This window comes from Portunus trituberculatus, chromosome 46 (genome assembly GCF_017591435.1).
Source record: "Portunus trituberculatus isolate SZX2019 chromosome 46, ASM1759143v1, whole genome shotgun sequence".
In the NCBI taxonomy this organism is placed as follows: Eukaryota; Metazoa; Arthropoda; class Malacostraca; order Decapoda; family Portunidae; genus Portunus; species Portunus trituberculatus.
The window spans coordinates 6,451,513-6,478,237 of NC_059300.1; the positions used below are offsets into that span (position 1 = coordinate 6,451,513).

Genomic DNA, 26,725 nt, shown 5'->3' on the forward strand with positions numbered 1-26,725 from the left:
TCCTCTGTATTTCCTACTATTGCCTGCATGATATGGTAAAGATAACTATTATGATAATTTTTATTTTTTATACAATTATAACAGCAGAGCATTAAGATATATATACCAAAGGTAATGATAATGGTTATGAAGTGAGAACGTTGAGTGTTCTTGGGGAACGGAACTGTTGCCATCTAGCTGCAGCAGCACCACCAGTGTAAACAAACACAATGGCGGAGGGTCTGGGACAGAGCCTGCACACCTACAAAGTCCAATTAGAACAGGTAATAAACGCATTTTACCTCCAACAATAGCTTTAAGACTTCATTAGGTACTCATGAACCAGTAGACACATTTATATGAAGGAAAGTAAAGTTATAGTATATTTTATTATATTCATTTTCTGGAAGAGAATTATTGCCTGCCTTTCTTCCTTTCCTACAAGTTTCTTATATGCAGTGATAATATTGAAACAACATTAGTATTTTTTTTATAAAAGTTATTGGTGTAAAATAACTCCGGTGCCGTATTTTTCGACCATTTCCTTCCAGACCTTGACTGTATATATAAAGTACGATTATACAAAGTGGTGGAAAAATGCCACCAAGCCTTTACCTTCAACAACTTAGGGACCTGTGGGAATGCGAGATTTTCATGTGGCGTAAGACTAAATCGAGTGAACTCTCAGAATCACCAAAAACACGGCAGACTATGAAAAGCACGGTTGTAAAGGGTAGGTTTAGGATAGAAGTTAGTTTAGGTTAGAATATGTTGAGCACGGTAGTGATTTATTTTTTCAAACGGTAGCGACATGTTGTGATATTTAGTTCATTGTTCGTTTTGTGATTGCAGAATGTGCTTTATGGGTGTATTTTAAGTGATTCTGGTCACATATTTGTTGTGTTTGTGGTGGTTTTAATGGATTACTCCCCGGAAAATTTTCCTTTTCGTCTTACCGTGACGGAGCTTGCATATTAATCTGCGCATAATTCAAATAAAATTTCCTCATTGAAATTAATTGAAATTCCATTGTTCCGTTCCATCCACCCAAAAAACGCCATATTTTTTATATGTTTTTGGCTAAGAAAAAATATTTATAGACAACACATATTGTGTAAAAACATAAGCATATATAAAATGTAAATTAATAAACTGGTGTTATGAAGTATATTTACTTCTGAGACTAGACAACTTGGGATAATGGAAGATGCTGGCAGAGGTGGAGGAGGTAGACGGAGGAGATGGGAGGAGTTTATATTTCAATTCATGCTTTTTCAGTGACTTGCATGTATCATAAACTCTTGCCTAATCACTGAACTGAACTTACTTGTTTCACTCTTACTACCACACTTTATTGCTGAAATTAACTGCTACAATTTTTTTTTTTTCTTAACTTAATTTCTTCATTGCTTCTTGCCTTTTTACCACACTTTACTCTTTTTTTATCTACAGGGCATTTCACAAAATAACTGTCCAAAGAGGTTTGTTTCATCCTCCTCTTCAGAATGTTTCAGAAGTGAGTTGGGCATGTGTCATTATATGGTAGTGCCACTTGCTTAGGACCCATGGTCTGACAGAAGAAATTTTGCTAAATAACTCAGCAAAAAACACAAAATACTAGCACAACATGAGAAATACTTTATTTACTTTTGAATATCCTGTATGGATAATTTTGGGAGAAGGTAGTCAAAACAGAAATATTTTTTTTTTGTGATTATGGTGTAATACTGCTATCAATTTCTTAAATATGACATACTACAATTCCAAAATCTATGGATTTGGACAATGAAAAAGGTAAAATCTTTAACTGTACTTTATAGGTAGTATGATCCAGCTTACTCAGTGACATCGTGATATATGTGTATAGTTATTTTCGTGGGGATTTTAGCATCACTTTTATCAAGTTCAAGAAGTGGCAAAACAGTTGAGCAAAGATTATGCATATCACTGGACAGCTGTAGAGTGAGGAGAGAGAAATATGTGAAGCTTTCCTCTTGGCATAGTGGCATGGACATTAAAGCAGGAATTAACTATTTGTCCAACAATGTGTTTGTTAAGTTAAACAGGTGGCCAGCCTAGATTGGGTTAAACAGCAACACTCTCGCCAGGATACACAAGTTGCCTATTTTTAATTAGAATTGTTGCTTCCATATTCTAGTAAGCCGATCTTTTTAGTGACATTGACATATTGTTTTCATATTTACTGTCGACTGGATCAATACATTTCCAATTAAGGGTGTACTATTTCGGAAATGTGGAGATGACCAAACAAGGCTCAATGCCAATTCACAAGAAAATCAACTTATATACATTTGTTCATGAATAAGGTCTGTGTTACTACGTAGGAATTATGTAGAAAATATATTACTGTATAACGAATTATTGCATCTCTGTGCTTATAGAATGACACTGCAGGTATGTTCTATATTATCCCTGTTAGGGCGAATGGGACACATACTGTGCTGCCACCTGGTGACAACCACTAGTTGTGAAAACTCCTCATTAAGAAACTGTCTTATATCTTGTGTAAGTAATTAGAACTTTCAAGAAAGTTTGTTTTATATTTATATTTCAGCTTTTATTATCAAATGTACATGATTTATTTATCTTGCAGGTTGAGGCAGCCTTGACCTCAGACTCAACAAATGCTGAGCTGGTCAAACTCAAGGGAGATCTGTTGGAAGTCATCACTCTCACAGAGAACTTAATTGAAACACAAGGTCTGTACATCATCCACTTCTGTTATATTTTCTGGTATGCCAAACGTAGATGATTCAGGACTTAACCCTCACTCCTATTAGTCTTTCAAGGGTTGGGCAGGATCTGACAATATGTGCTCGCAAATTGGATTACTTGGCCAGGCATATATGTAATGGTCATAGCAAGTTTTTGATGGGAAAATAAGACCTTTCTCATAACCCTAGGAGGAATTTGGTTAAGAGAAGATGTTGGTCAGAAGTGTGATTCTGCCACTAAGCCAAGAGTGAACTATCAGCAATGATGAAATATCTTGAGTACTTTCAGTAACTTGTAATTATAGATTAATGTCTTATAGATTTTAATGTTCTTATTTTTTCACAGGAAGTTCCTCAACAGCAGCTGCAGGTGTGACCAGTGAGGGGAGCAGCAAAGAGTCTGGAGTCGTGAGAGCATGGAAGGTTGGAGACAAGTGCATGGCAGTGTGGTCGGAAGATTCACAATGGTAAGTCTTGCAAGATCTTGAACAGTTTTGTAGTCATGTAGCCAGCACATCACAGAGCATTCTGTGTAGGAAAAGATGATATCAGGTGAAAATACAAATAGTATATTCAAGCAATGAACATTGTTGGCATTTCCCTGCCAGAAACTTTGTCTTATAAACTCAACTAATAATCATCTAAGTGTTCTAGGGAATCCAAGGATTAAGAGGTTCTTTATTTCGCAAATACTGCTACTGCATTACGGTCCATAATAAGCAGCTTTTATCTCACAGCCTGGCAGGTGTGTTATTTACTGTGGTGAGTTGACAAGTCAGTCACTGTCTTGTCAAGGCCCCACACTAGCTAACTGATCAAGCCTGGAAGGTGACATCACTTTAAGGTAACGGTAAGAGTTGAAAAGATATACATTATCTGTATCTGGAGCTTGGGGCAAATTCTCCAAGAGTTAATACCTGTCCAGTCATTTTGTCTCATTGGCACTGGTTGTCACTGTAGGAGAAAAATTAAGGAGATGGTTGCTGCCCAACTCCTTTAGTGGTGAGAGTTGTTGATGTGTTAAAGGTATCAGGTGTATAGATATCAAATGGGTTCACTGTGTAATCTAGCCTATACATGTATATTGCAATATGTTGATTCTCATGCCCTTCATTCAGGGATTAAAGAATTCAGGTTGGGAGCTGAATAGGAAATAATTAATAATTTCTAAAGATCATCATTTATTGGTAATTGGCTCTTTAGTAACATTTCTAGCATCATCTTCCTTGTTTTCATAATTTTTGGGTATTAGAAATAATTCTTCAACTTTTTTTGTAGGTATGATGCAGTAATTGATGCCATAACAGATGATGGCCTGGTGGCAATTACCTTTGATGGGTTTGGAAATTCCGATGTAACCAACTTGTCTGCGCTAAAGGAACGCATCCCAAATGAGAAGAAAGGGTTGCATCGGCCAGGCTTTGGGGATTCTGACAAAAATAAGTAAGTGCGCCATTGCTAAAAGTTATCATGGAACTTACTCAAAGAACTAATGATTTCAAATGTATTTCAAGAAGTTTCTCAGATGAAAACAAAGTTCTTTACATGTGCGTCTATCTTTAGTTGCTAGAAAGCTGAATCACTTCACAGTTATCCCTCAACATCAGAGATACACAGGTGTTTGAAAGAAACAAGCTTTTTTTTTCAAATATTAATCAAGAAAATTCTTTGGTAGTGTATTGGTTTTAATGGGAAACTGTCTTTCAGGAGGAAGGTTGTAGAAGCACAACGTCAGCAAGCCAAGAAAAGGAAACAACGTAAGCATGACAGACAAAAGCAGATAGAAGAAGCTCATGAAGCAGACAAGGCCAAGTGGCTGGCTTTCTCAACCAAAGTTAGATTTGTAAGTAACCATAGCTGTTTGTGTAGATATTTACAACCGCCACTCTTATATATATCAGGTTTAATCATTCCTCTCTGTATTTTGGCTGTTGTAGTATAGCTGAAAGATGAAAGTGAAAAGATGATACAAAACTTTTAGATGGATAGCCATATAGTCAGCCCTGAGTATGTATCTCTGTATTCCTAATATGTTGTAAAAATGAAACTTAAAGGAATATACTAAGGAAATGGGAATCCTGTTTCCTGTGATAAGACAAATGCTCAGAGGAAGGTAGATTCACTTCACAAAGCTAAAATATACAATTAGTAACACATATGATTAAAATATATTGATTGTATAGTTGACTTAAGGATGAATGCAAAAAATAATAATGCCCCCATAGAAACCTTGAAATATCACATGGAAATACAGTTATTGAATGAAGTAATGAAATGCAATTACATAAGTAAAATTAGCACAAGAATAAAGCAATAAAATTAGATAAATAAGAATAATATTTCTATGTAAAAGTGATTTTTCTCCCTTTGTAGGGGCATGTATCTTTATATAAGTGCCTCCTGAAAACACAAGAGGCAGGGTGTATGCAACCATTGGCATTGTAGAAGACACTACAATTTCTACAACAGGTTTTCTTGCTGCAGGAAATGTCAAAGGAAAGGCAATGAGTAGGGTGTGTGGTCTTACCCAGGATGAACACACTTCCAATCACAGGCGTATTAATATGAGCATTTTCTCACTTTCTTTCCTCAGACAAAGAAGCTGAAAGGTGTCACAAAGAAATCTATATTTGCCACGCCTGATGCTGCCAATGGGAGAGTGGGCATTGGCACGTGTGGCATTGGAGGGAAGCCCATGACTGAGTACACTCATGCTGAAAAATGGCGGAAAGGAACATAAGAGACTAATATTCTCTGTCCATATGACATATAAGTATTAGTTGCGTTTAATTTTATTTTCATATTTTTGTGAATGATATTACATTTAAATAGAGATCATTAAGTTTGTTCACTTAAGATATTTTTAAAACTACTACCTATTTATCCATTTATATAAATTTGTATCTGAACTTACAGATTTGTATTTTGTATGTATAAGGGTGTCAGGTTAATTAGGAAGACCACTCAAGCTATAGTTACACAGAAAGCATTTCCTCCAACATAGTTTTGGTGGAGAAGTCCTTGTCAAAGAAAATTATCCTTTGATGATGTTTCCAAAAATAGTGGAAGAGAGGTGCCATTACCAACTTCACTGTAACAAAATTTCCTGCAACCAAGACTTCTCTGCCAGACATGTGAAAGAAACACACCACAAAGAACTTGCAGTTTCAAGAAGGGTTTGCTCCCTGTGTAACACTGGTCTTACAGCCCCCCTGACTCATGCAGGTACAGGTTCTGGAGATGTGGTGGAACCTGGTTTAGGGATACTCTTCTTTCCTTCTCCTGACATGTAAAACTAACTAACTCTCTCTCTCTCTCTCTCTCTCTCTCTCTCTCTCTCTCTCTCTCTCTCTCTCTCTCTCTCTCTCTCTCTCTCTCTCTCTCTCTCATTATTTCTTTCAGCATTTCATGAACCTAACTCCTATTGACAGTTGGCCAAATATCCTTCATATTTAGAGTTGTGGATTCCTTTTATTTTTTTTTCTATGTTATTGGTCAAAAGTTTGTACATTACTTGACATAATGAGCAAAAATCTCACACAGACTTACTGAATGGCTGAAAGTTTTATTTTATGTTTCTAACTCCTCATTGTAAGGGTGTACGTTCAATATGTACATACTGTGAATTCAGTTCAATCATAACTGAGAGAATTTGATACATTAGTAATTTTTTTCAGAGTAATGCATAATTTTGTTGAAGCACTTTGTGAGAATGGTGATTGGTATGGAGTGTAGCTAGTTACCAAGAACCCGTTTGAAATCTCTGTCTGGGATATTTTTGTTTCCTTAATAGGTGTGTGGTTGCTCCAGATGTGGTTCATGATCGGCATTTGCCATCATAGTTCTTGGTATATGGGAATATGTGGGAAGATTTACTAATGTATCAAGTATTGTACAAATATGTAGATGTTTTGGTGTACTTTCTAGTAACTGCATTTGATCTATTCCAGGAATAAAAATTGAGTTCTTATTTTCTATTTGATATTAAGTACTGTAGTTATTTTAAGAAATTGAAAAAAAAACATTGATTACTTCCCACAGGTATCCTAATTGATATAGAATGAACACACAAGTAACATTAAAACACATTAATTCTACATGCATCAAACATGTGCATTTACATACAGCTGCAACAGGAAGCAAGAATGTCTCCCAAACTAATCATCACTATAATTTTTCATAAGACTTTCCCTTGAGGTCTTCAGCCTGCCAGAACTAGAATTACTAAGCTGTTTGTAGAGTCTGACACAGTGTGAGGTCACTGAGGTGTAGTGAGGAAGGAAAGTACTATGAAGAAATTAAAGAAAACTCCAACACATACTGTGTGTGTGTGTGTGTGTGTATAATTCACCTCGGTCGTCTGTTGGTCACCCAGCCAGTCTTCCCCATTACGGAGCAAGCTCAATGCTCATAGACCTATCTTCAGGTAGGACTGAGACCACATCAACACACAACACACACCGGGAAAGCGAGGCCACAACCCCTCGAGTTACATCCCGTACCTATTTACTGCTAGGTGAACAGGGGCCACACATTAAGAGGCTTGCCCATTTGCCTCGCCGCTTACCGGGACTCGAACCCGGCCCTCTCGATTGTGAGTCGAGCGTGCTAACCACTACACTACGCGGTGTGTGTGTTTAGTTCACCCTTAGCCTTGAGAGGTCGTAAGTCTACCTAGTATGTGATCCTTAAGCCCCACACAGCATAACTGAGTAGTGGTGTGGGGAGGAAGGTGGGTGAGAGCATCAGAGTTAAGAAAGGAAGCACCATCTATTTTTTTTCTTCTTTTTAAAGGGAGAACCACCCAAAAGCAAGAGAAAGTGTAATTGGAATAAAGCAAATGTCACCGAGTCAAAAGAGTTAGCCAAAAGAAAGGGTTGGAACCATGCGTGCTTTGGGATCCGAGGGGTCTCCAAGCGCACGGGTTCGAATCCTGTCCACGGTCCGAGTGTAGGTTGGGCTTCCTCACTCGGGGCAACGGTTTCCTAGCGGGTGGGCTTTGAGATAGGAGGTACCCCAAAAAAGTATCCCCTTTAGCCCAGAAATTCCCGTGAAAAGCCCACATGGTATAAAAAAAAAATTTATTTCAGGTCAAATAGGTAGAAATATAGAGGCAGGCAGGGAGTTAATACACGAATGAATGAACAGATAAATAGTAGATGGTATGTAACAGTAAGAGAATAACAGGGTACATAATGTAGAGCACGTCAACATGAATGAAGAGACTTTGAGTAAATGTTATACTGGAATTCATTTGACGATTTTAATTTTTATTTATTTACTTTTTTTTTTTTTTTAGCCTTCCCAAAAAGAGAGAAAGTGGTGGGTGGGGAAACACGACCATAATTTTTGTTTTCTAAAAAAAATAATCTTTATGAAACCACTAAGCATTTGAAAATACGAGACAGAGTTGATTAATAAATGAAAAGAGGAAGAAAGGAAGGAATAATAATGAGATAAGAAAGAATGAATGAAATTGAATAGATGAGAATGAAGGAAGGATATTGAAGAGATGATACGGAAGAAAGAAGGCAGACGAGAAAAATTCGATACAGAACCGAAACATCACGAGCTTCAAACCCAAGAAACACAACAAACATCAATATAAACAGAGCCACATACTGAGGAATGAATGCAAGTAAATCATAAACTTATAATTTATCAGCACTTTTATGGACCAGCGACCAATAGATTTACAAAGGAAAGGGTTCTTCTCTTGAATCACTGCTCCACGCCAATCTGTATAATACGTTTAACAACGTGCAGTATATGTAACGTGTTTACCATCAGTGAGAATTTTGGTGAGTGCTCGGCCTTAGTGTGTCGTACACAAGCCTTCAAATGTGGTGTGTTCGGCGAGTTTTCTATAAGTCCAGCAAGCTGCGGCGAACCACGGAGCTCCATCACACTCGGAAATGAGCAGTACACTGACTTGCATTTGTTTCTAGCTTGGGTTTGTGGGTAACTGGTGAATAGGATTCTTATTGTGTCTATAGTTCTTTTGTCCAATGACGTGCCACCATCTCTTAACAGCACGAGCTGCGCCAATGGGAATTTGCTATATGTATTCATAGGCGGGGCACAGCTGGGCAGACAGGTGCACAGAGATCTGTGTGAGCAGTTCAGCCATGGCCACCAGGGACATTAGTTGTAAAGGTTGCGAATTTGATAACTGGGAAATCATCGCTCCTGCGATGCAAGTCAGTGTACAATCGAGAAGAGGACCAGCCAGGACCTTCATCCTTTCGTTAAGGTATTGTGAGGAGGGTATTGGTAGAGGTAGGGCATATTGTGTGAATCTTTAAGAGAACCTGTGGGGGGGAGGGAAACTGCCCCAAAGCAAGGATACGGTAGGTTAGGTTAGTGTTGACGTAAAATAAAGTCGCAAATCGACTAACTAGACCAACATGTTGGTCTTGCTTTCCAACTGCTTACTCCAGTGGTTAGGCACCGATTTTGAGTCGGAAATTCTACGTACGTAAAATTTCAGTCGCAAATTGGTATGTACGTACGTGTGAACCCGCCTTAAGTTATTTATTTATTTATTACCATTAATATGTACCTTGCAAATTAATACTAATAAACTAATAAACAAAAGACATTTTTCTCTTTAATATTGTGGTAAGAATCTTCACTTCAGTATTACCTAGAAGATAACCAATTGGTGAGGAAGAACCAAAGGGCATGAAACGTTATTATTATTATTACTACTACTACTTCATAGATAGTAGTAACATCACACGTGCTTATTAGAAAACTGACCACATTGTTTCCTCCTAAACTTTATTTTCACATTTCAATCACTAATGCCAAACTTCTTACATCTCAACTAACTTGGTACAGTACTCACGCTCCCTTGCTCTCTCCTCTTTCCTGCATCCGGTCGTAGTGTTAAATTCAAGTACTTCACGAGATAATGGCAGAATTTTCAGCACTGATGCAGCTTTATGTACTCCCAACCGCTATCCATCCGACACTGGCGATTTGGATTTTGGAAAACGAACTGAAGTTTAATCGACCTTTTGCGTATTAAATCTTTCCCTGGTAAAACTACAGAACCACTGCTCCCCCACTTTCCTTTCCCCTCCCCCCTTCTCCCTCCCAACAAGCTTGGAGGACTGTGGGGCATCGGGGTTTTTTGGGGGGGACATAAACATAAACCTAACCTAGCCGGTGGGGGCCGGACCTCCCCTACAACACTAACCTAACCCTAACATAAACCTAACCTAATGTGACCTAACCTAACCGGGGGTGCTGCCCCCTCCCAGACAACCCCCTCCGTACCACCGCTGCATGGTAGGTGAAGCTGTGTCTAGTATTCTTGTACCACCGCTGCACGGTAGGTTAAGCTGTGCCTAGTCTGGGTGAAGCGAGCCAGGGTGTGCTGTAAATTTATAAACTTAACCAGTAGCTCACTTTCGGATGAAACTATATTTTCTGGTAGATTTTGACCTGTTTTGAAAGAATCTGGGCACTGTCCCCGAGAAGCCGTCCCGCGCGCTCGCCTTCATACCCGGCTCCCCCTTCGCAGCTCCTCCACCCAGCTGATTTGACGTCACATATATGAAGCCATGCTATTGGTCAGAGAGAGAGAGAGAGAGAGAATATGGTAAGGAGTAAGGCAGCGTTTTTCAACCTTTTTACTCCTGAGTAACCCTTAAAATAAATGACATGTCTCAAGGAATCCCTGTGCAAAAACAAAATTATATACCATATATATCTCATTTTATTTTCATCGTATTTCACGTGACAAATATCATCATCAGAGAGAGAATATGATAATGAATAGAGAAAGATAGAGAACTTTGCTGTCGCGTGACAGCAGACAGCATGTGTGTGTGTGTGTGTGTGTGTGTGTGTGTGTGTGTGTGAGTGTGAGTGTGTGTGTTATCACTTTTATGTCTCTCTCTCTCTCTCTCTCTCTCTCTCTCTCTCTCTCTCTCTCTCTCTCTCTCTCTCTCTCTCCGACCAATAGCATGGCTTCATATATGTGACATCAAATCAGCGGGGTGGAGGAGCTGCAAAGGGGTAGCTGGGAATGGAGGCAAGCACGCGGGACGGCTTCTTGGGGACAGTGCGAGAATCTGCACTTCGCTTCCGTCGCAAAGCAGTATTTTTTTTTTCTTTTTTTCCATTCCCCTCCCCCCGTCCCTTATGAATCGACGCCACCGCTGGCTGAACCATCCATCCTATTTCAACTTGCCTATTTAATGAAAACCAACCTAGCCTGACTGAATCTAGCTAACGTAATGTATTGGAGGTACCGCTGATGCGTCTTCTTCAGAACAAATTAACTTTATCTAACCTAACTAAACTGATTTAACCAAAGTAAACTAGCCTAACCTGACTTGTAATGCTGAGAAATTAATATGAAATTGTTACCTTATTTCTCTTAATAGAATCTGGCTATACAATTGAGGAAGCATCCTGCCTATTCACACATCTTCCACAGACTAATTCAAACTGAGTGCTGATGGGTGACTTCAATTTACCATCTATTAATTGGTCTGGTCCTTTTCCAGTTAGTAGCTCTTTAATCAGTCACTTATTCATCAAACTCTTTGTTTCCCTTGGCCTCACACAATGGGTTAAATTTCTTACTTTTCTTAGTTCTGGTAATTTGGTTTTTACTTCCGAGCATGATTGTGTATCTAAACTTGACAGCATTGTATATTTTAGAAAATTTTTTTACTTTTTAACACCACATACTTTTAGTGTGGCCAATTCACTATTTAGTGTAACAGTTGGTGTGATCAGATCAAAGTCAAAATGAGTGTGTCAGTGGCAGAGGATGTTGCTCTTGCATATTCAGAGTCTCTGTCCACCCCACCAACACGAGGAATGGGAGGGAACCCAAGACCCAACCCTACCGCCACTGCTGCCCTCCAATAGGTTGCTGTAGACATTGGGAGGAAACTGGGAAGCCATTATCCTCGCTCTTCATTTATCCTCAAAGTGTTCCACTTGTGCAATAGAATGCCATGCTCCACTTTCCCATCATCTTTGCTCTAGTCTAGACAGGCCACGTGGACATTATTGCTGTCTTCTCTGTATTGGACAATGTTGTCACACTGGCTCAGTAGCTAGTGATAAATTTGTTGCAGGCTCGGAATCCATGTTGATGACTGAGATGACATCCCAGGTGGAGTGAGATGTGCACTGTTGTACACCACTACCCTTAGTGTGCCTGCCTGCTTGCTGTCACAGCACCCAACACTTACACATCACCAGTTAGTGAGCACCATCTGACAAGCTTGCCGTCTCTTTGTAGTGCTTGTGTGTGTGTTTCTGTAATGTCACACAAAATACATCACTAATTATTACTAGTGTGTGCAGAAAATGATACAGTGGGGTGAGTGTTCTCCCTTTAGTAGTTTGTTGGTTGTCAAGGTTAGGTAGGTGATAGCAGCCCTAGGTGTGTGTGTGTGTGTGTGTGTGTGTGTGTGTGTGTGTGTGTGTGTGTGTGTGTGTGTGCTGTGCTGTGCTGTGCTGTGCTGTGGTAGCACTGTGGTATTGTTAATGGGTAGCTGGGCTTCTGTGAGGTGCTGGAAAGCCCCATCGCAAAAGTTTAAGTTTACTTGATGTTGTAAGTAAACCTACCTGTAATGTAATTTTTTGAATGCATTGTGATTTATTACTTAAATAGTTGCTTGTTGTGTCAATGTTTACTTAGAGACATTATCATTTCTTTAGGACAATCTGACAGGTTCATTTCATATGATTGCTGCTGAATGATATTATCTTCTATTTTCATTCTGTTCCATCTAATTTCTTTACTTTTTGTTCCAGGACACGCAGGCCAGACCACGCCAGGCCAGAGTCCAGCAGGCTGCCACCCACCACTGCAGCCAGCTCCTCGTGGCTCCCTGCAGGAAAGCCATAGCGTTTGTGTTGACAGGCACCACCATGAGTGTTCTGCAGCAGCAGCAGCTGCAGCAGTCTGTTTTAGGTAGGAGTCACCAGGAGGCAGGCAGTGCTTGCCATAGAGAAAAGGCCAGGCTTGAGTCATGCACATGGATGTGATGTCCATCGAGTCGAGTTAACCCACATTAAATTGAATAAATCTCATTATTTAATTGTATCTCCTTAAATATCAAGTCATGTTAAATTGAAATTGTGTTATTCAAACTTATGGTAATCAGGAGTGGACTGTATATAAGTAAAAAGTAAGATTATGCAAAGGAATTTATATTGAGAGAGCTTACTTCGTTTTTATATCATTCCTTTTTCTCTTGCTTTATTCTCATTCTCCTCTTATTTACCTATCTTAACAATTTCCTTAATTCATCTTACATACTCACCTCCCTATATCTCTTTCACTCGTTTTTTATTCACCCTTTACCTATTTTCCTCATCTCTTTTTGCCCCTACACCTCACTTTGTTTCTCTCCCCGTCACTCCAGGCACACTGCAGTAAGGAGAGTGTTTCTAGCAAGGGAATGAGCATACCGTCCTGCACCCAAAATGGCCAAAATGGAGAGGCTGGGCATACTGACACATGACCACCACAGTAGCATAACAGCTCTGAGCAGGAGGGTGATGTACTTACCATCACCACACTTCTTCAAGGTGCTGGTATCGACATCTGTGTTCAGCCTTTAAAAAACATTTCCTTTATGTATAACCTTTGCTATAACCTTTAAATCATCTCAATTAATAACACCTACCATTCTATACCATATCATACACTAAAACCCTGTAATTTCTTTCCAGGTCTGAGTGGTTTCTCTTGGAGCTATGGAAGGCAATGGAGGAGGTGATAGAATACCTGATGGAGATGTGGGGTCTGCATGCAACACCTCCTTATGTTGACACTTGTGGTGACCTCATGATGTTTGTTAGCAAGCTGGTGGAGTTACAGGAACAGAGGGTAAGTAGGTTAAGAAAGGAAGAATTTGGATATTGAAAGGAAATGGGCATTGTATTGAAAATTAAATGATTTCTGTTTGTGTACTTGTGAAAATTTGGGAGTAAGAATAGTTTGCTGAGCGATATTGAAAGTATGTGTTTACATAATACATGGGAGTTGTAGTGAAAATTAAAACTATTTATATTTGTATGTTTATAAAAAATTGGGAGTAAGAGGTGGATGTTCAGAGGGACATTGAAAGTATAAGTGTGCATGTGTAGTAAATTGGCATTATAGTGGAAATTAAGACCAGTTATGCTTGTGTACTTACAAAGATTTGGGAGTAAAAGGTGGATGGTTAGAGCAATATTGTAGTTTGATGAGGGCTGTTGAAAGTATAAGTGTGTTTGTGTAGTGAATATGTTTGCATACTTATAAAAATTATGGAATGCTGAGAGGTGGATGATGAAAGGAAGTTGAAATATTTAAACTAGTTCTTATAACTGTAGGAAATGAAGGAATTTTATTGGAAGTTAAGAGAAGACTAATAATTCCTGCATCCTTGTTAACATTTCTAATAATGGATAGGTAATTAGATTACAGATACAAGGTTGATACAGGAGTAAAAATCAATACAAAAACAGAGATAAGAAACATAATTAGAAAGTTTTTGAAATTGAAATTTAAGAAGAAAGGATAGATTATTAATTGTAAAAGAAATATTGTAGTAAAAAAAAGTGAAATAGTAAAAGTTAATTTTGATATAGTGCTGCAGTAGAAATAAAAAGAATCAGAAAGCTTTTGGTATTGAAATTTTAAAACAAAAGCTACATCATTTAAGAAAAGAAGAAATATGAGTAAATTTTAGCTTAGTACAGCAGTAGAGATGAAAACAGTGAAATCAATAAGTCTTTAATATTAAAATTCAAGAGGAAAAGATAGATAATATGAATGGGTATTGCTAGTCGCCTCAATCTGAATCCTGTTAATGATGAGAGGAATTTTCTATCTATATGTCAGTCTGGCAATCCCACATTGGTTGATAGATAGGTTATTTCTCTATCTGAATAGGAGATAATAATTGGATAAAAAGACTGAACAATGATATATGTGATAAGTAAATATCATTGTTATTGTCACAGGAAAGTAAAGTACAGGCAACCCGTGCTTAACGAAGGGGTTACATTCCTAAAAAAACCCTTCGTTAAGCAAAATTTCGTTAAGCAAACCGATTATAATAAGTTTAACCCCTGACTTGAACTTCCATTGAGAGTAATTAAAGTGAGAGTGCATCATAGTACACTGAAAGGTTTAATGTAAGTAAAAATCATGAAGTTAAACATTTAGGCAGTTTAATTTAAGTCATTATAATGTACACTAATGTATGTATTTGCATAACTTTATAATATTGATGATCTTAAATTTATGAAGGGAGGGAGAGTGGAGCGGGAAAGACACTATAGTAAAACTAAATTGTACTGACCCGTAGGGCTAGGCCTATAATCCGTGCGATGCTGCCATATCTCTCATTACTTAAAGGAAAACGGAATAAGTGTTCGTTATTTATTTTAATGCATGACCGCAAAAAAATATATAAGTGATGGACAAGACATGAAGATGCCATAGGTAAATTAAATATAGTTAAGGTGCTGTTATAAAAGTGAAATTGAGGCTGATAATTTACCAAATATTTACTATTATGTCCTCTCGAGATACCCAGTGTAATATAATGAGTGGGGAAAAGAAATGCTGATAAGGTTGTGATGCTGTGTGGTGTATATCTTGTTTGCACTGGGACAGATCCTCTTCACTGTGCCTTCAGATATACCAGCTGCACCTACTGTCCTCTTCCTCGCTTGATTTATTGGTAAAAGTGGTCCTTGCAAGCTTTATTTATCAATTCTGTAGACAAACTTCTTGGTTTGGCTGTACAGCACACAGACGAGGATGCGTCAGTGTATCCTTCCATAGTGGCGACCAGATGAGAAGCGAGCCGATTTGCACCTGTGTGGTGACCTGACTCCTCCCCCTTCCCCCAGGGGAAATCCTGCCTCGGGTTGACCGGCAACGTCCTGACATGCCATATCATCATACATGTTCATGAAATACCTTCATTTGATTTGGTGTATAACACTTATTTGTATCACCTGCTATTTAATGAAATAGTCAGAATATTCTTAGAATGCTGTTTGTTGATAATACAGTAATACTCCACTTAACGAACGTTCGTTTAACGAATTTCCGGTTTAACGTATTATATAAAGTTAGACCAAAAATCCGCATAATGTACAACCACATCTGTTTTAGCGAATTTTCTGGGTTTTAATTTGCCGGGTGAGGGACGCAGTAGTTTCGTTATAATTGGCTAGCTCCTGGAGCTGGATCCAAGATTCTTTAACAACGTCAGAGCAACCTCTTGCAGCGAAATGGCATCCATGAACGCTTGGAGGGACGGTGACAAGGTTGCTTTCAGGTTGCTCTGAGGTTGCTGGGAACACCACCTCTGGAGGTGGTGTTACTGTCTTATATATGCATTTATGGTCACAAAACAAATTTCTATTAGCTTTTTACAAACCTTGCCCCCAAGAAAGGATTGTTTTGTAATGTACAAAGTGAAATCTTACATGGAATACCAAAAAATAAAGCAGAGATGAGATGAGCCACAGACGAAGCGGGAGAGTCACGGCCACTTGATTTCTGACTTTGAAATGTGTATGCTTCTATAATTCTTCTTTGCTCTATTATTGTCTTGTTTACTTAGTGAATTATTACATCACATGTTCTTATCCCAGGCAAAAATAAAAATGCAAAGTTGGAGGAGGTAGTAGACACCTACCAAAACAATAATTTACTCACAGTGAGGCGTAATAGCATGAGTTAATTGTGATCTCGCTGAACATTTCCCTTTGTGTCTCACAACTCAGGGGGACAGTCACAGCCTCCTGCCCTCTGAAGACAACTCCTCTTTTTCACTCAAAACTACATCCACTTACCACACATACACTCTTCACTTAAATTTCAAAATAAAAAATTGGTGACTCCAAACCCAGCCTCAGAGTCCCCTTCTGGGGAGGGGACTAGAAATGTCCCCAGGTCGGTTTCCTCTTTTGATGACGACTCCAAATGTCTTGACACCTCCCTCAACTTTTTCTACATTAGCTTCTGCAGTATTTGCAGTCTTAGATCTAATTTTCAATTTGTGGATCACTACCTCTCCTCTACTAAATCTTATCTTCTTTTCCTCACTGAAACACAGCTGTCTGCAGCAAGTGACAGTATCTCCCCTTCTCTGTTCCCTCCTACTTTCTCTATTCTCATTTTCATTCCAAAGCTGGATGTTGCATTATGTGTGCAATGACTTAACTTGCTCTCGTGCCCATGCTCTCGAATCTTCCGAGTTTTCCACCATCTGGCTTTGACTTAATAGTCACTTTCTAACTAAATTTATCTGTGCTGTCAATCTCTCCCATAACTCTTCTGACTATAGTAAATTCTTTGACTATTTAACTTCCAAAGTGGAGCACATTCTGTCCCTCTACCCTTTCATGGAGATCTCCATTCTTGGAGATTTCAATGTTCACCACCAGCTTTGGTTTTCCTCTCCCTTCACTGACCATCCTGGTGAACTAGCCTTCAACTTTGCTATCCTCCATGACCTAGAGCAACTGGTGCAACACCCTACTCATATTCCTGACCGTCTTGGAGACATGCCCAACATTCTTGATCTCTTCCTCACCTCTAATCCTTCTGCTTATGCTGTCACCCTATCATCTCCGTTGGGCTCCTCCGATCACAATCTCATTTCTGTATCTTGTCCTATTTCTCCAATCCTCCTCAGGATCCCCAAAGCGAAGGTGCCTCTGGCATTTTGCCTCTGCCAGTTGGGGGACCTGAGGAGGTATTATGCTGATTTTCCCTGGAATGATTACTGCTTCCGTGTCAGAGACCCATCTCTTTGTGCTGAACGCATAACAGAGGTGATAGTGTCTGGCATGGAGGCGTACATTCCTCATTTTTTTTCTCAACCTTCTAAACCTTGGTTTAACTCAGCCTGTTCTCGTGCTATACATGATAGAGAGGTTGCCCACAAAAGGTACTTGAGCCTTCCATCTCCTGAATCTCATGCACTTTATATCTCTGCCAGAATCATGCCAAGTCTGTTCTTCAACTTGCCAAACACTCTTTCATAAATAGAAAATGTCAAAATCTTTCAAACTCAAACTCTCCTCGTGACTTCTGGCATCTAGCCAAAACATCTCAAATAACTTCACTTCATCTTTCCCTCCTTTATTTCATCCTGATGGCACCACTACCATCTCTTCTGTCTCTAGAGCTGAAGTCTTCTCTCAAACCTTTGCTCACACTCCATATCTGGACGATTCTGGGCTTGTCCTCCTCTCCTCCTCCTTCTGACTATTTCATATCTGCAATCAAAATTCTTCGCAATGTTTTCCATGCCCTTGCTGGCCTAAACCCTCGGAAGGCTTATGGACCTGATGGGGTCCCTCCTATTGTTCTCAAAAACTTTGCTTCCGTGCTTGCACCTTGCTTGGCTAAACTCTTTCAGCTTTGTCTGTCGACTTAAACCTTTCCTTCAGCCTGTTCCTAAAAAGGGTGACCGTTCTAACCCTCAAACTACCGTCCTATAGCTTTAATCTCTTGCTTGTCTAAAGTTTTTAATCTATCCTGAATAGGAAGATTCTCAAACATCTGTCACTTCACAATCTTCTGTCTGATCGCCAGTATGGCTTCCGTCAAGGTCGCTCTACTGGTGATCTTCTGGCTTTCCTTACTGAGTCTTGGTCATTCTCTTTTAGAGATTTCAGTGAAACTTTTGATGTAGCGTTAGACATTTCTAAAGCTTTTGATAGAGTCTGGCATAAAGCTTTGATTTCAAAACTGCCCTCCTACGGTTTCTATCCTTCTCTCTGCAACTTTATCTCAAGTGTCCTTTCCGACTGTTCTATTGCAGCTGTGGTAGATGGCCACTGGTCTTCTAAACCTATTAATAGTGGTGTTTCTCAGGGTTCTGTCCTGTAACCCACTCTCTTTCTATTATTCATTAATGGTCTTAACCAAATTTCTTGTCCTTTCCACTCCTATGCTGATGATACCACCCTACATATTTGCATGTCCTTTCAGAGACAGGCAACCCTTCAGGAAGTCAACAGATCACACAAGGATACCACAGAACAGAGAAAATCTAGTAGTTTTCAATGCCTCAAAAATTCAATTCCGTCATTTATCCTTGGCACAACTTTCCAGACAACTATCCCCTCTTCTTCAATGACATTCAACTGTCTCCCTCTTCCACACTAAATATCCTCGGTCTGTCGTTTACTCATCTTAATTGGAAACTTTACATCTCATCTCTTGCTTAAACAGCTTCTATGAAGTTAAGTGTTCTGAGGTGTCTCCGCTAGTTTTTCTGACTCTATACAAGGCCTTATCTGCCTTTGTATGGAGTACTCTTTGCGTGTTTGGGGTGTTCCACTCAGTTTTATTTGAGTGGAATCTAAAGTTTCTTGTCTTATCAACTCCCCTCCTCTGACACTGTCTTCAGCCTCTTTCTCATTGCTAAAATGTTACAACTCTCTATTTTTTACTGTTTTTTTTTATGCCAACTGTTCTACTGATCTTGCTAATTGCATGCCACCCCTCCTCCTGTTGCCTCACTGCATAAGGCTTTCTTCTTCCTCTCATCCCTATTCTGTCCAACCCTCTAATACAAGAGTTAACCAGTACCTACTCTCACTGATTCCTACATTTTACAAGTAAACTCTGGAACTCCCTTCCTGCTTCCGTATTTCCGTCTTCCTATGACTTGACTTCTTTTAAGAGGTAGGTATCAAGACATTTGCTCCCTAATCTTGGTTGATCCTGTATTTATCTTTTAGAGAACCAGCACTCAAGAAGGTTTATATATATATATATATATATATATATATATATATATATATATATATATATATATATATATATATATATATTTTTTTTTTTTTTTTTTTTTTCTTTCTTCCCTTGGCTGATTTCTCTCCTTCATAAAAAGAAAAAAAAAAATAATAATAATCAATTTGGGAGTATTTCACCACCACTACTTCTTTCACTCCACAGAATGAACAATTGCTGTGCATCAGCTGCAGCCTCTGGAACAGGCTGCCCCATGGTAACACTGGCTTGAGGTCACGCCAGGTACTGTAGAGACCATTGAGGTGGTTGTTGCTGCTGCTGCTCCTCAAGTATGATATTTGTAGGCAATATCCTTGTCCTATTCCTTGTTCTTAGTCTCTACTTTCACAATATTTAATCAAATCTTTGACAGCATTTCCTAATTTAGTCTTCATAAGATTTGTGAAATTGTGAAATGATATTTGTTTTTGTCACATCTGTTGCATGGTATTTGTTTTTTTGTCGTATGTATTGTATTTCCAGTATTGTAACAATTTCCAGAGCTTAATTTACTCCTTTGTTGCAGAGCTCCTGGCAGGAGAGTGCAAGACTACACCAGCACTCTATTGGCTAACCTTAGCTGCAAGAGGATTAATGTTGGCTCTCTTGACCCTCACCCTGAAATGTAGGTACAGTGGGAACTGGAACATGATAAGAGACAAGGGATCGGGAAAGGAGGACGACAGATGGGAGAATGGGCACAGGAGAGAGCGTGGGAGACACAGGCAGGTTGCAGGACAGGGAGTGAGGGGTCTCACAAAGCTAAGAGTAGGGTTTGGAGAAAGGGAGAATGATCAAAACGTGTGTGTGTAACTTTATGCTCGTGTGGCCCCGTCTCCATATATACACTTATCCAATTTCTCTTTAAAACTATGCACACTCATTGCTGACACCACTTCCTCACTCAAACTGTTCAGTCTCAACACATCTTTGCGGGAAACTATATTTTTTAACATCTCTCAGACATCTTCCCTTCCTCAGTTTCTTTCTTACTATGCAATCTTGTGCTTCTATTGTCATATTCTTCTCTCAGGATTAGTTTCTCATTATCCACTTGATCCATTCTGTTAATCAATTTATGAACTTGTATCAGATCCCCTCTCTCTCTTTTCTTCTCCAGGGTTGGTAGATCCATAGCTTTTAGTCTAAGGATCTACCAACCCTGGAACAGAGAAGAGAGAGCGAGGGGATCTGATACAAGTTTATAAATTGATCAACGGAATGGATCAAGTGGATAATGAGAAACTAATCCTGAGAGAAGAATATGACATTAGAGGCAGGCACAAGATTGCATAGTAAGAAACTGAGGAAGGGAAGATGTCAGAGATGTTATAAAATATAGTTTCCCGCAAAGAGGTATTGAGACTTGGAACAGTTTGAGTGAGGAAGTGGTGTCAGCAACGAGTGTGCATAGTTTTAAAAGAGAGATTGGATTAAGTGTAGACATGGTGACAGGGCCACACGAGTGTGTGTGCGCTACCCAAAAGGGGTGCCTTATAATATACCTCAAGGAATCTCCAGAGAAAAAGTACAAAAAAGTACATCATATTCCAGACAAAATTTATTTAAAAAAAAATGTTAGAGTTCTCAGAACTCACATATATTAATATTAATTAAAGCTTTGTGGTAAACAAACTAGTGTGGCTAAAACCAACAAGTCTGACACATATTTGTTACTACTCTACAGGTTATGTGCGAAGCTGGTTGAAAACTTCCAGAGACGCTGCTGCTGCTGCTTGATCTTGATGCAACAGGTGGCTCAGAATTTCTTCTCCTGAGGCAGGCTTATTAAAGGCAGCTCCTGTAGGGAAGAGAAAAAAAAATGGCAAAACATAGATCTGACACCATCTTTCAATCATCCCTCCACATAGTCCTAGCAATAACACCAATTCCCTCAGCATCACTTACATCATCTCATTCCTGTCTCTGGCATACATCACATGTTCCCACAGTTTCATCCTCTCCCATGTCACATATCCAGCACACTTTGTTCTGAGCTATAGCTCCTTGCATTCAAATCCATTCACCGTACCCTGCCTCAGAGGTTAACCTAACCTAACCTCTCCATTTCCAGCAATCATGGTCCAGTCACTCCCAACATGCCTCCCCACAACTAGTTTCCAGACCACTCTTCACTAATAACCTGACACTTCTTCCCATACTTGCTAATCGTCACATTCCACAGAAACACCTAGCTAACTATTCTTGCATCATCCATACGCTCTAACCTAGCCTTGAATCTCAATGTTGCTTTTAAATGCCTCTGAAAATATTCCATCCCATGTCCTTCCTTCAACACCAAATAAAATGCATACCCTGGTGCATGAAGTACCATTCGAGCTACTACATTCTGGCCTACTTTGTTCCACACAACACATCTATGCCATACATGATGCTCTCAACGGCCACACTCTTCCAAACTCCTCGCAGCAAATCACATTTACTCGCTCTCATCCTTGCTGCATTTCGTTTTGTCTGCCAACCCACTGGTTCACCCAGCTCATCTTTTCATTATTCACTTTCACACAACCATTTGAACTAATCCTCATCCCCAGATATTTGTATTCATCAGTCCACTGCACCTCATTCTCTGCCAGTCTCCACACTCATCATCAGACTTATTCACACTATTAACTTGCCTTTCTCATTACTAAATCTCACTCCAAAGTTTCTTCCATATTCATCTACAATATCCAACAAACTTTTGAGCTCGTCTGCCAATTCACTCAAGACTACCACATCTGCATACAAAAGCATACATATATCATTCCCCATCCTTACTCCTGCATTCATTCTTATTCTAGCAACCAATTCCTTTGTATACAAACTAAAGAGCATTTATGACAATATTACAGCCTTGTCTAACTCACTTTTTAACTTTTTAACCAATGTCTTAATATCCCCTGTATATATATATATATATATATATATATATATATATATATATATATATATATATATATATATATATATATATATATATACTCTGCCTAACATTCTTCTATTCAATCTATCATACACTTTCTCCATATCCAGAAAACCAAAGTATAATTTAATTCTATCGTTCTTTTTCCTCTATCAATTAATTCACCACAAACTCCTGGTCTTCAGCTCTCTTATCCACATGGAAACCATTGTTCTTCACCCAACACTCCAGTTCCTTCAATCCATTTACACAACATTTCATTCATCATGGTACTAAACACTTTATCTACTGTGTTTAAAAATGCAATTGACCTACAGTTCTTAATTAATTCTTACTCTTGTATCCTCCCTTATGCAACAGTCACTCTACATTCATTCCACACTCTCAGCACTCACTCTTCCTCCCACACCTGGTTAAAAGCTTAATCATTCTGTTGACAACAACTTATCCATTTTTGTACATCTCATAGAGTATCTCATGTTGCCCTGCTGCCTTCCCATTGAGCATCTCTCCATTGGATTCTTACTCATTTGCTTGCCTAGTATACCTACATGCAGTCATATCTTCTGTAATAATCACCCCTCTCCAGCAAACTCTCACAGTCTTCCTCAAGATACCATACTTCCTGCTTTTCTCTCACCTTCAACTGTCTTGTGTACTCTGCGATCACCACCAATCTTTACACTTACATTGCTCACCTGTGCACTGTATCTTCACTAAAATATCTTCATTCATGGCACAATTTCCTACATCTAGTTTTCTACTCTAAAATTCCTCTCTTTCCTATACACAAAAGCTACTCTTCCTCATACTTTTGTCCTGACTTTCCATCCCTTTCTACTTATAACATACTCACTACCAACAACTTGCACATCATCCGTCAGGTGTGTCTCGGTCATTCCGACCAAGTCGAAATGCCACTCATGACTAGCAGCTCAATATTCTTTGGCTCCATAGGAGGCACTTCCTATGTATTACTTTCTACACCACTGTATCAATAACATCCTGACAAGATGTAGAGTATACAGCATTCATTACCTTGAACCAGTTAGATGAATACTTAGTGTATATATAGTCAAAGTTGGAGGAACTTAGGTTCATTCATTCAGACATTGGTCAAAGTATGCTATGTATTGTCTGGCATGCTCTCTTGGTTCATGCTTTGCTTGGAGAAATATTGCTTGCCTCACACTCAGTGCCACATTCAGCTCGAACAAGTACTTCATGCAGTCAGAGTTCCTCCACATTGTCCTGCTGGCAATTGTTGGGTGTCTGCCTTGCTGTTGAGTTGAATGGTTAGCTTTTGGTCTAAACTAGTCTTGTGGGCATTCTATTAAGCATCAGTGTGATGCATGTTTATATATTGTTGCCCCTTTTTCACCTACGTGCATTCAGCTGCCTCCAGCCTCAAGAACATTACCATCCTGGCCAAGTACACATCACCACAGACATTGGTGTACAATCTGTTTAGATATAATCAAAATGACAGACATTGGTGTACAATTTGTTCAGATATAATTATATAACTAAAATGACTTTAGTAGGTGGTAAACAGGGAAGGGTAAAGTTATGAACATTCATTCTGTATGGTGTTTTAATTTAATAAAAAAGTTAGTAAAATAAATTTTTCCCCCCTCCTAAATGAAAAAAAAAAAAAAAAAAAAAAAAGTTTATGAGGCTATTTATCCACAGCTGAAAGCTGGCCACAACAGTACAGTCTCTACTGCTGCTCCATATCCAAATTCTTTGCTTCTATATGACCAGATATACCTACTAACATTTTCAGAGGCCCTGTCTGAAAGCTGGCCACAACAGTACAGTCTCTACTGCTGCTCCATATCCAAATTCTTTGCTTCTATATGACCAGATATACCTACTAACATTTTCAGAGGCCCTGTCACGCTGTTTTTTACAAATAACTCGATAACGATGCATTGTACGTGTATAATGTTTTGGAAACGGGCTGTTCACCCCTTGTGCTAATTTTTGACATGAAGCTGAATCATCTGAAGTTAATACTTAAGGTACTTTACTTAGAACATCATGACCATATCCAGCTTGTGTAAGTCGTGGCTGGACTTAGCTGGCAACCATCGAAACAATGTTCTGCATAAGCCCTGCCTTCCTGACCACCCTTCCTCCTTCCTCCATATACTCCATTCATGTTGTATGGGAATGTATTTCCCCCTATTTCTGTCAAATTGTCTTTTTTCAATACTGACACATGTATATGTACTGAACGAGCACTAAGTAAGAGGGTGGGGGAAAGGTGAGAGAGGGAGAGAAAGGAAGGGGAGGACAGTGACAGTGGGTGTAATAGGGGGAGGGATGAAGAAGGGGGAAAGGTGAGAGAGGGGGAGGGGGACAGTGATAATTGCTGAGAGAGGGGGGTTGGGGGGAGAGGAAAGATGGGGTAATAGGTTGGGGGACATACTGCAAGGTATTACCTGAGTTGGGAAGTTACATGTTTTCATTTACTTTTTCATATTACCCTCTTAGTGCTCATTCAGTGCACGTACTGTACATGTGTCAGTATTGAAAAGACAATTTGACAGAAATAGGGGGAAATACATTCCCATACAACATGAATGGAGTATATGGAGGAAAGAGGAAGGGGGGTCAGGAAGGCGGGACTTATGTAGAATGTTGTTTCGATGGTTGCCAGCTAAGTCCGGCCACGACTTACACAAGCTGGATATGGTCATGATGTTCTAAGTAAAGTACCTTAAGTATTAACTTCAGATGATTCAGCTTCATGTCAAAAATTAGCACAAGGGGTGAATAGCCCGTTTCCAAAACATTATACATGTACAATGCATCGTTATCGAGTTATTTGTAAAAAACAGCGTGACAAAGCCTCTGAAAACGTTAGTAGATGCTTTCATTGCTCCACTTGCACAAGTTTCCATATCACAGCTCTCATACATGCCTTCCTGGTTTTTATCTTCTGGTCACAACATTGAAGGCAGCAAGCAGCAAGAACCCATGTATAAAGTATGCAAAGAGGAGGAGCTCATTCTGCCATAACTATCTCACCTAATCTCTAACAGATCACTTATGATTTGTGAAAAAGAAACAGGATGCACACCTTGGTGTGGTGGTGTGAAGCAGAGAGGGTCCACCACACTGGCCATTGTGATTATTGCTCCATTGCTTCACTGATAAGTACTTCAATGTTGAGTGTTATGCTCAATCTGTGGTTGCTGCTTCACATGGCTGCCCCTTGTAGCTTTCCTTGGGTACTGTACCTTTCCCTGTGAAGGACGTAAAGTTAGAAGACTTGTGGATCAACATTTACTTACTGTACTGGTTGTTATTCTTATAGAAGAAAGGAACTCACTGCAGGTCTGAATGAAGATATGATGCATTAATATTCCATAGCAATAGTGAAATTTCCTTATTTCATTCCTACAATATTCAGATTTCCATATTTAAAACAATAGCTATTAATAAAAATAAAGTCTGAGAAGAAAAGCATTCAAATAATCAGATGTAGAAACAATGAAAGAACAAGTGGAGATTGATTGTAGAAGAGTTATGTACCCACCAGATAAGAAATATATGAAGATAGAATGTGTGAATTTGAGGGGATATGGCATTGGGAAATTCAAGGGTGTGTGTTAATTCAGTGAATGGCATTATGATTTTGATACAAAAATTTATGTGCAAGTGGATGGCAGCAAGTAGTCTTAGGTGGTGATTGAAAATGTATGGAGAGTTAAGGATACAGTAGGAGTAGTTCTTGTGAATAAAGAAATGTTAGTCTTAGTAAAAATTGGGTTGACTGCAAAGATAGTTAGCATAATGCAAAGTATGTATGTGGATACAAGGGCTAAAAACAGACTGGGTAAAGAGAGAGACGATTTAACCCGTGTTAAAATGAATAAATTGTCATTTAATCTTATTTCTTTAAATATGAAGTGGTGTTAAATAAAAATTGCGTTACTCAAACTTGTGTTAATCGAGAGTTGAGTGTATATAAAATGGTGACCTGTACTGTATGTGGTAGCAGTGGCTAGAAGCGATAAAGTTAAGAGGCAGTACAGTGTTACTGATGAAATTCCATTCAGAGCAACCTGTGGACAATGAACCAAACTAAAACAGACTTGCTGCAGTTAAATACATGTATATGATGGTGCATCACATACAAGAACACTGTGTCAATGGTATCCTCATACACATAGCATTCAAATTGAATAATCAGTGCCACATACACAGCCTCTGGCACCTGCTACACTACTCTGTGTCTCTTCTGGACTAGTTCAAGGCAACCACTACCAGGCAATG

The 26,725-nt window shown here is 39.1% G+C and overlaps 2 protein-coding genes and 2 long non-coding RNA genes across 9 annotated transcripts in view; 2 read left to right on the forward strand and 2 right to left on the reverse strand.

Annotated features, from left to right (window-relative positions):
• The first annotated feature begins 123 nt into the window (after window positions 1–123).
• LOC123520329 (survival of motor neuron-related-splicing factor 30-like) lies at window positions 124–6,684 on the forward strand. Of its 2 annotated transcripts, XM_045282543.1 has the most exons (7): window positions 165–263; window positions 2,420–2,505; window positions 2,594–2,699; window positions 3,061–3,181; window positions 3,993–4,157; window positions 4,422–4,557; window positions 5,308–6,684. In XM_045282543.1, the coding sequence occupies exons 2-7, from the start codon at window positions 2,425–2,427 to the stop codon at window positions 5,452–5,454; spliced, it is 756 nt and encodes a 251-aa protein (XP_045138478.1). In that variant the 5' UTR covers window positions 165–263; window positions 2,420–2,424; the 3' UTR covers window positions 5,455–6,684. The 2 variants fall into 2 exon arrangements, with proteins under 2 accessions (XP_045138479.1, XP_045138478.1); XM_045282544.1 differs by lacking the exon at window positions 2,420–2,505 and having other exon boundaries at window positions 124–263.
• On the reverse strand, window positions 1,779–5,379 carry LOC123520331. Its single transcript, XR_006679228.1, has 2 exons — window positions 5,242–5,379; window positions 1,779–3,242 (listed from the first exon to the last, which is right to left on the reverse strand). It is a non-coding gene; the product is annotated as an uncharacterized LOC123520331 (long non-coding RNA).
• Window positions 6,685–8,739: 2,055 nt separating the features above from the next.
• On the forward strand, window positions 8,740–21,354 carry LOC123520332. 3 transcript variants are annotated; one of them, XR_006679229.1, is made up of 7 exons: window positions 8,740–8,967; window positions 12,504–12,663; window positions 13,118–13,283; window positions 13,428–13,584; window positions 19,678–19,802; window positions 20,039–20,137; window positions 21,200–21,354. It is a non-coding gene; the product is annotated as an uncharacterized LOC123520332 (long non-coding RNA). The 3 variants fall into 3 exon arrangements; XR_006679231.1 differs by lacking the exon at window positions 8,740–8,967 and adding an exon at window positions 10,805–11,948; XR_006679230.1 differs by lacking the exon at window positions 8,740–8,967 and adding an exon at window positions 10,806–11,944.
• Window positions 21,059–26,725, reverse strand: part of LOC123520327 (neurogenic locus notch homolog protein 1-like) — a 62,315-nt gene continuing 56,648 nt past the window's right edge. For all 3 annotated transcript variants that reach the window (XM_045282539.1, XM_045282540.1, XM_045282538.1), the window contains exons 26-27: window positions 25,527–25,692; window positions 21,059–21,313 (exon numbers count right to left, since the gene is read on the reverse strand). The gene's annotated coding sequence lies outside the window, so the exon portion shown is untranslated. The remainder of the gene's footprint in view (window positions 21,314–25,526; window positions 25,693–26,725) is intronic.

Coding starts and splice junctions, on each gene's coding strand:
- LOC123520329 (XM_045282543.1), top strand. CDS start 2,425: ATGGGACACATACTGTGCTGCCACCTGGTGACAACCACTAGTTGTGAA. Junction 2,506..2,593: donor GAAACTGTCTTATATCTTGT/GTAAGTAATTAG, acceptor TTTATCTTGCAG/GTTGAGGCAGCCTTGACCTC. Junction 4,558..5,307: donor TCTCAACCAAAGTTAGATTT/GTAAGTAACCAT, acceptor TTCTTTCCTCAG/ACAAAGAAGCTGAAAGGTGT.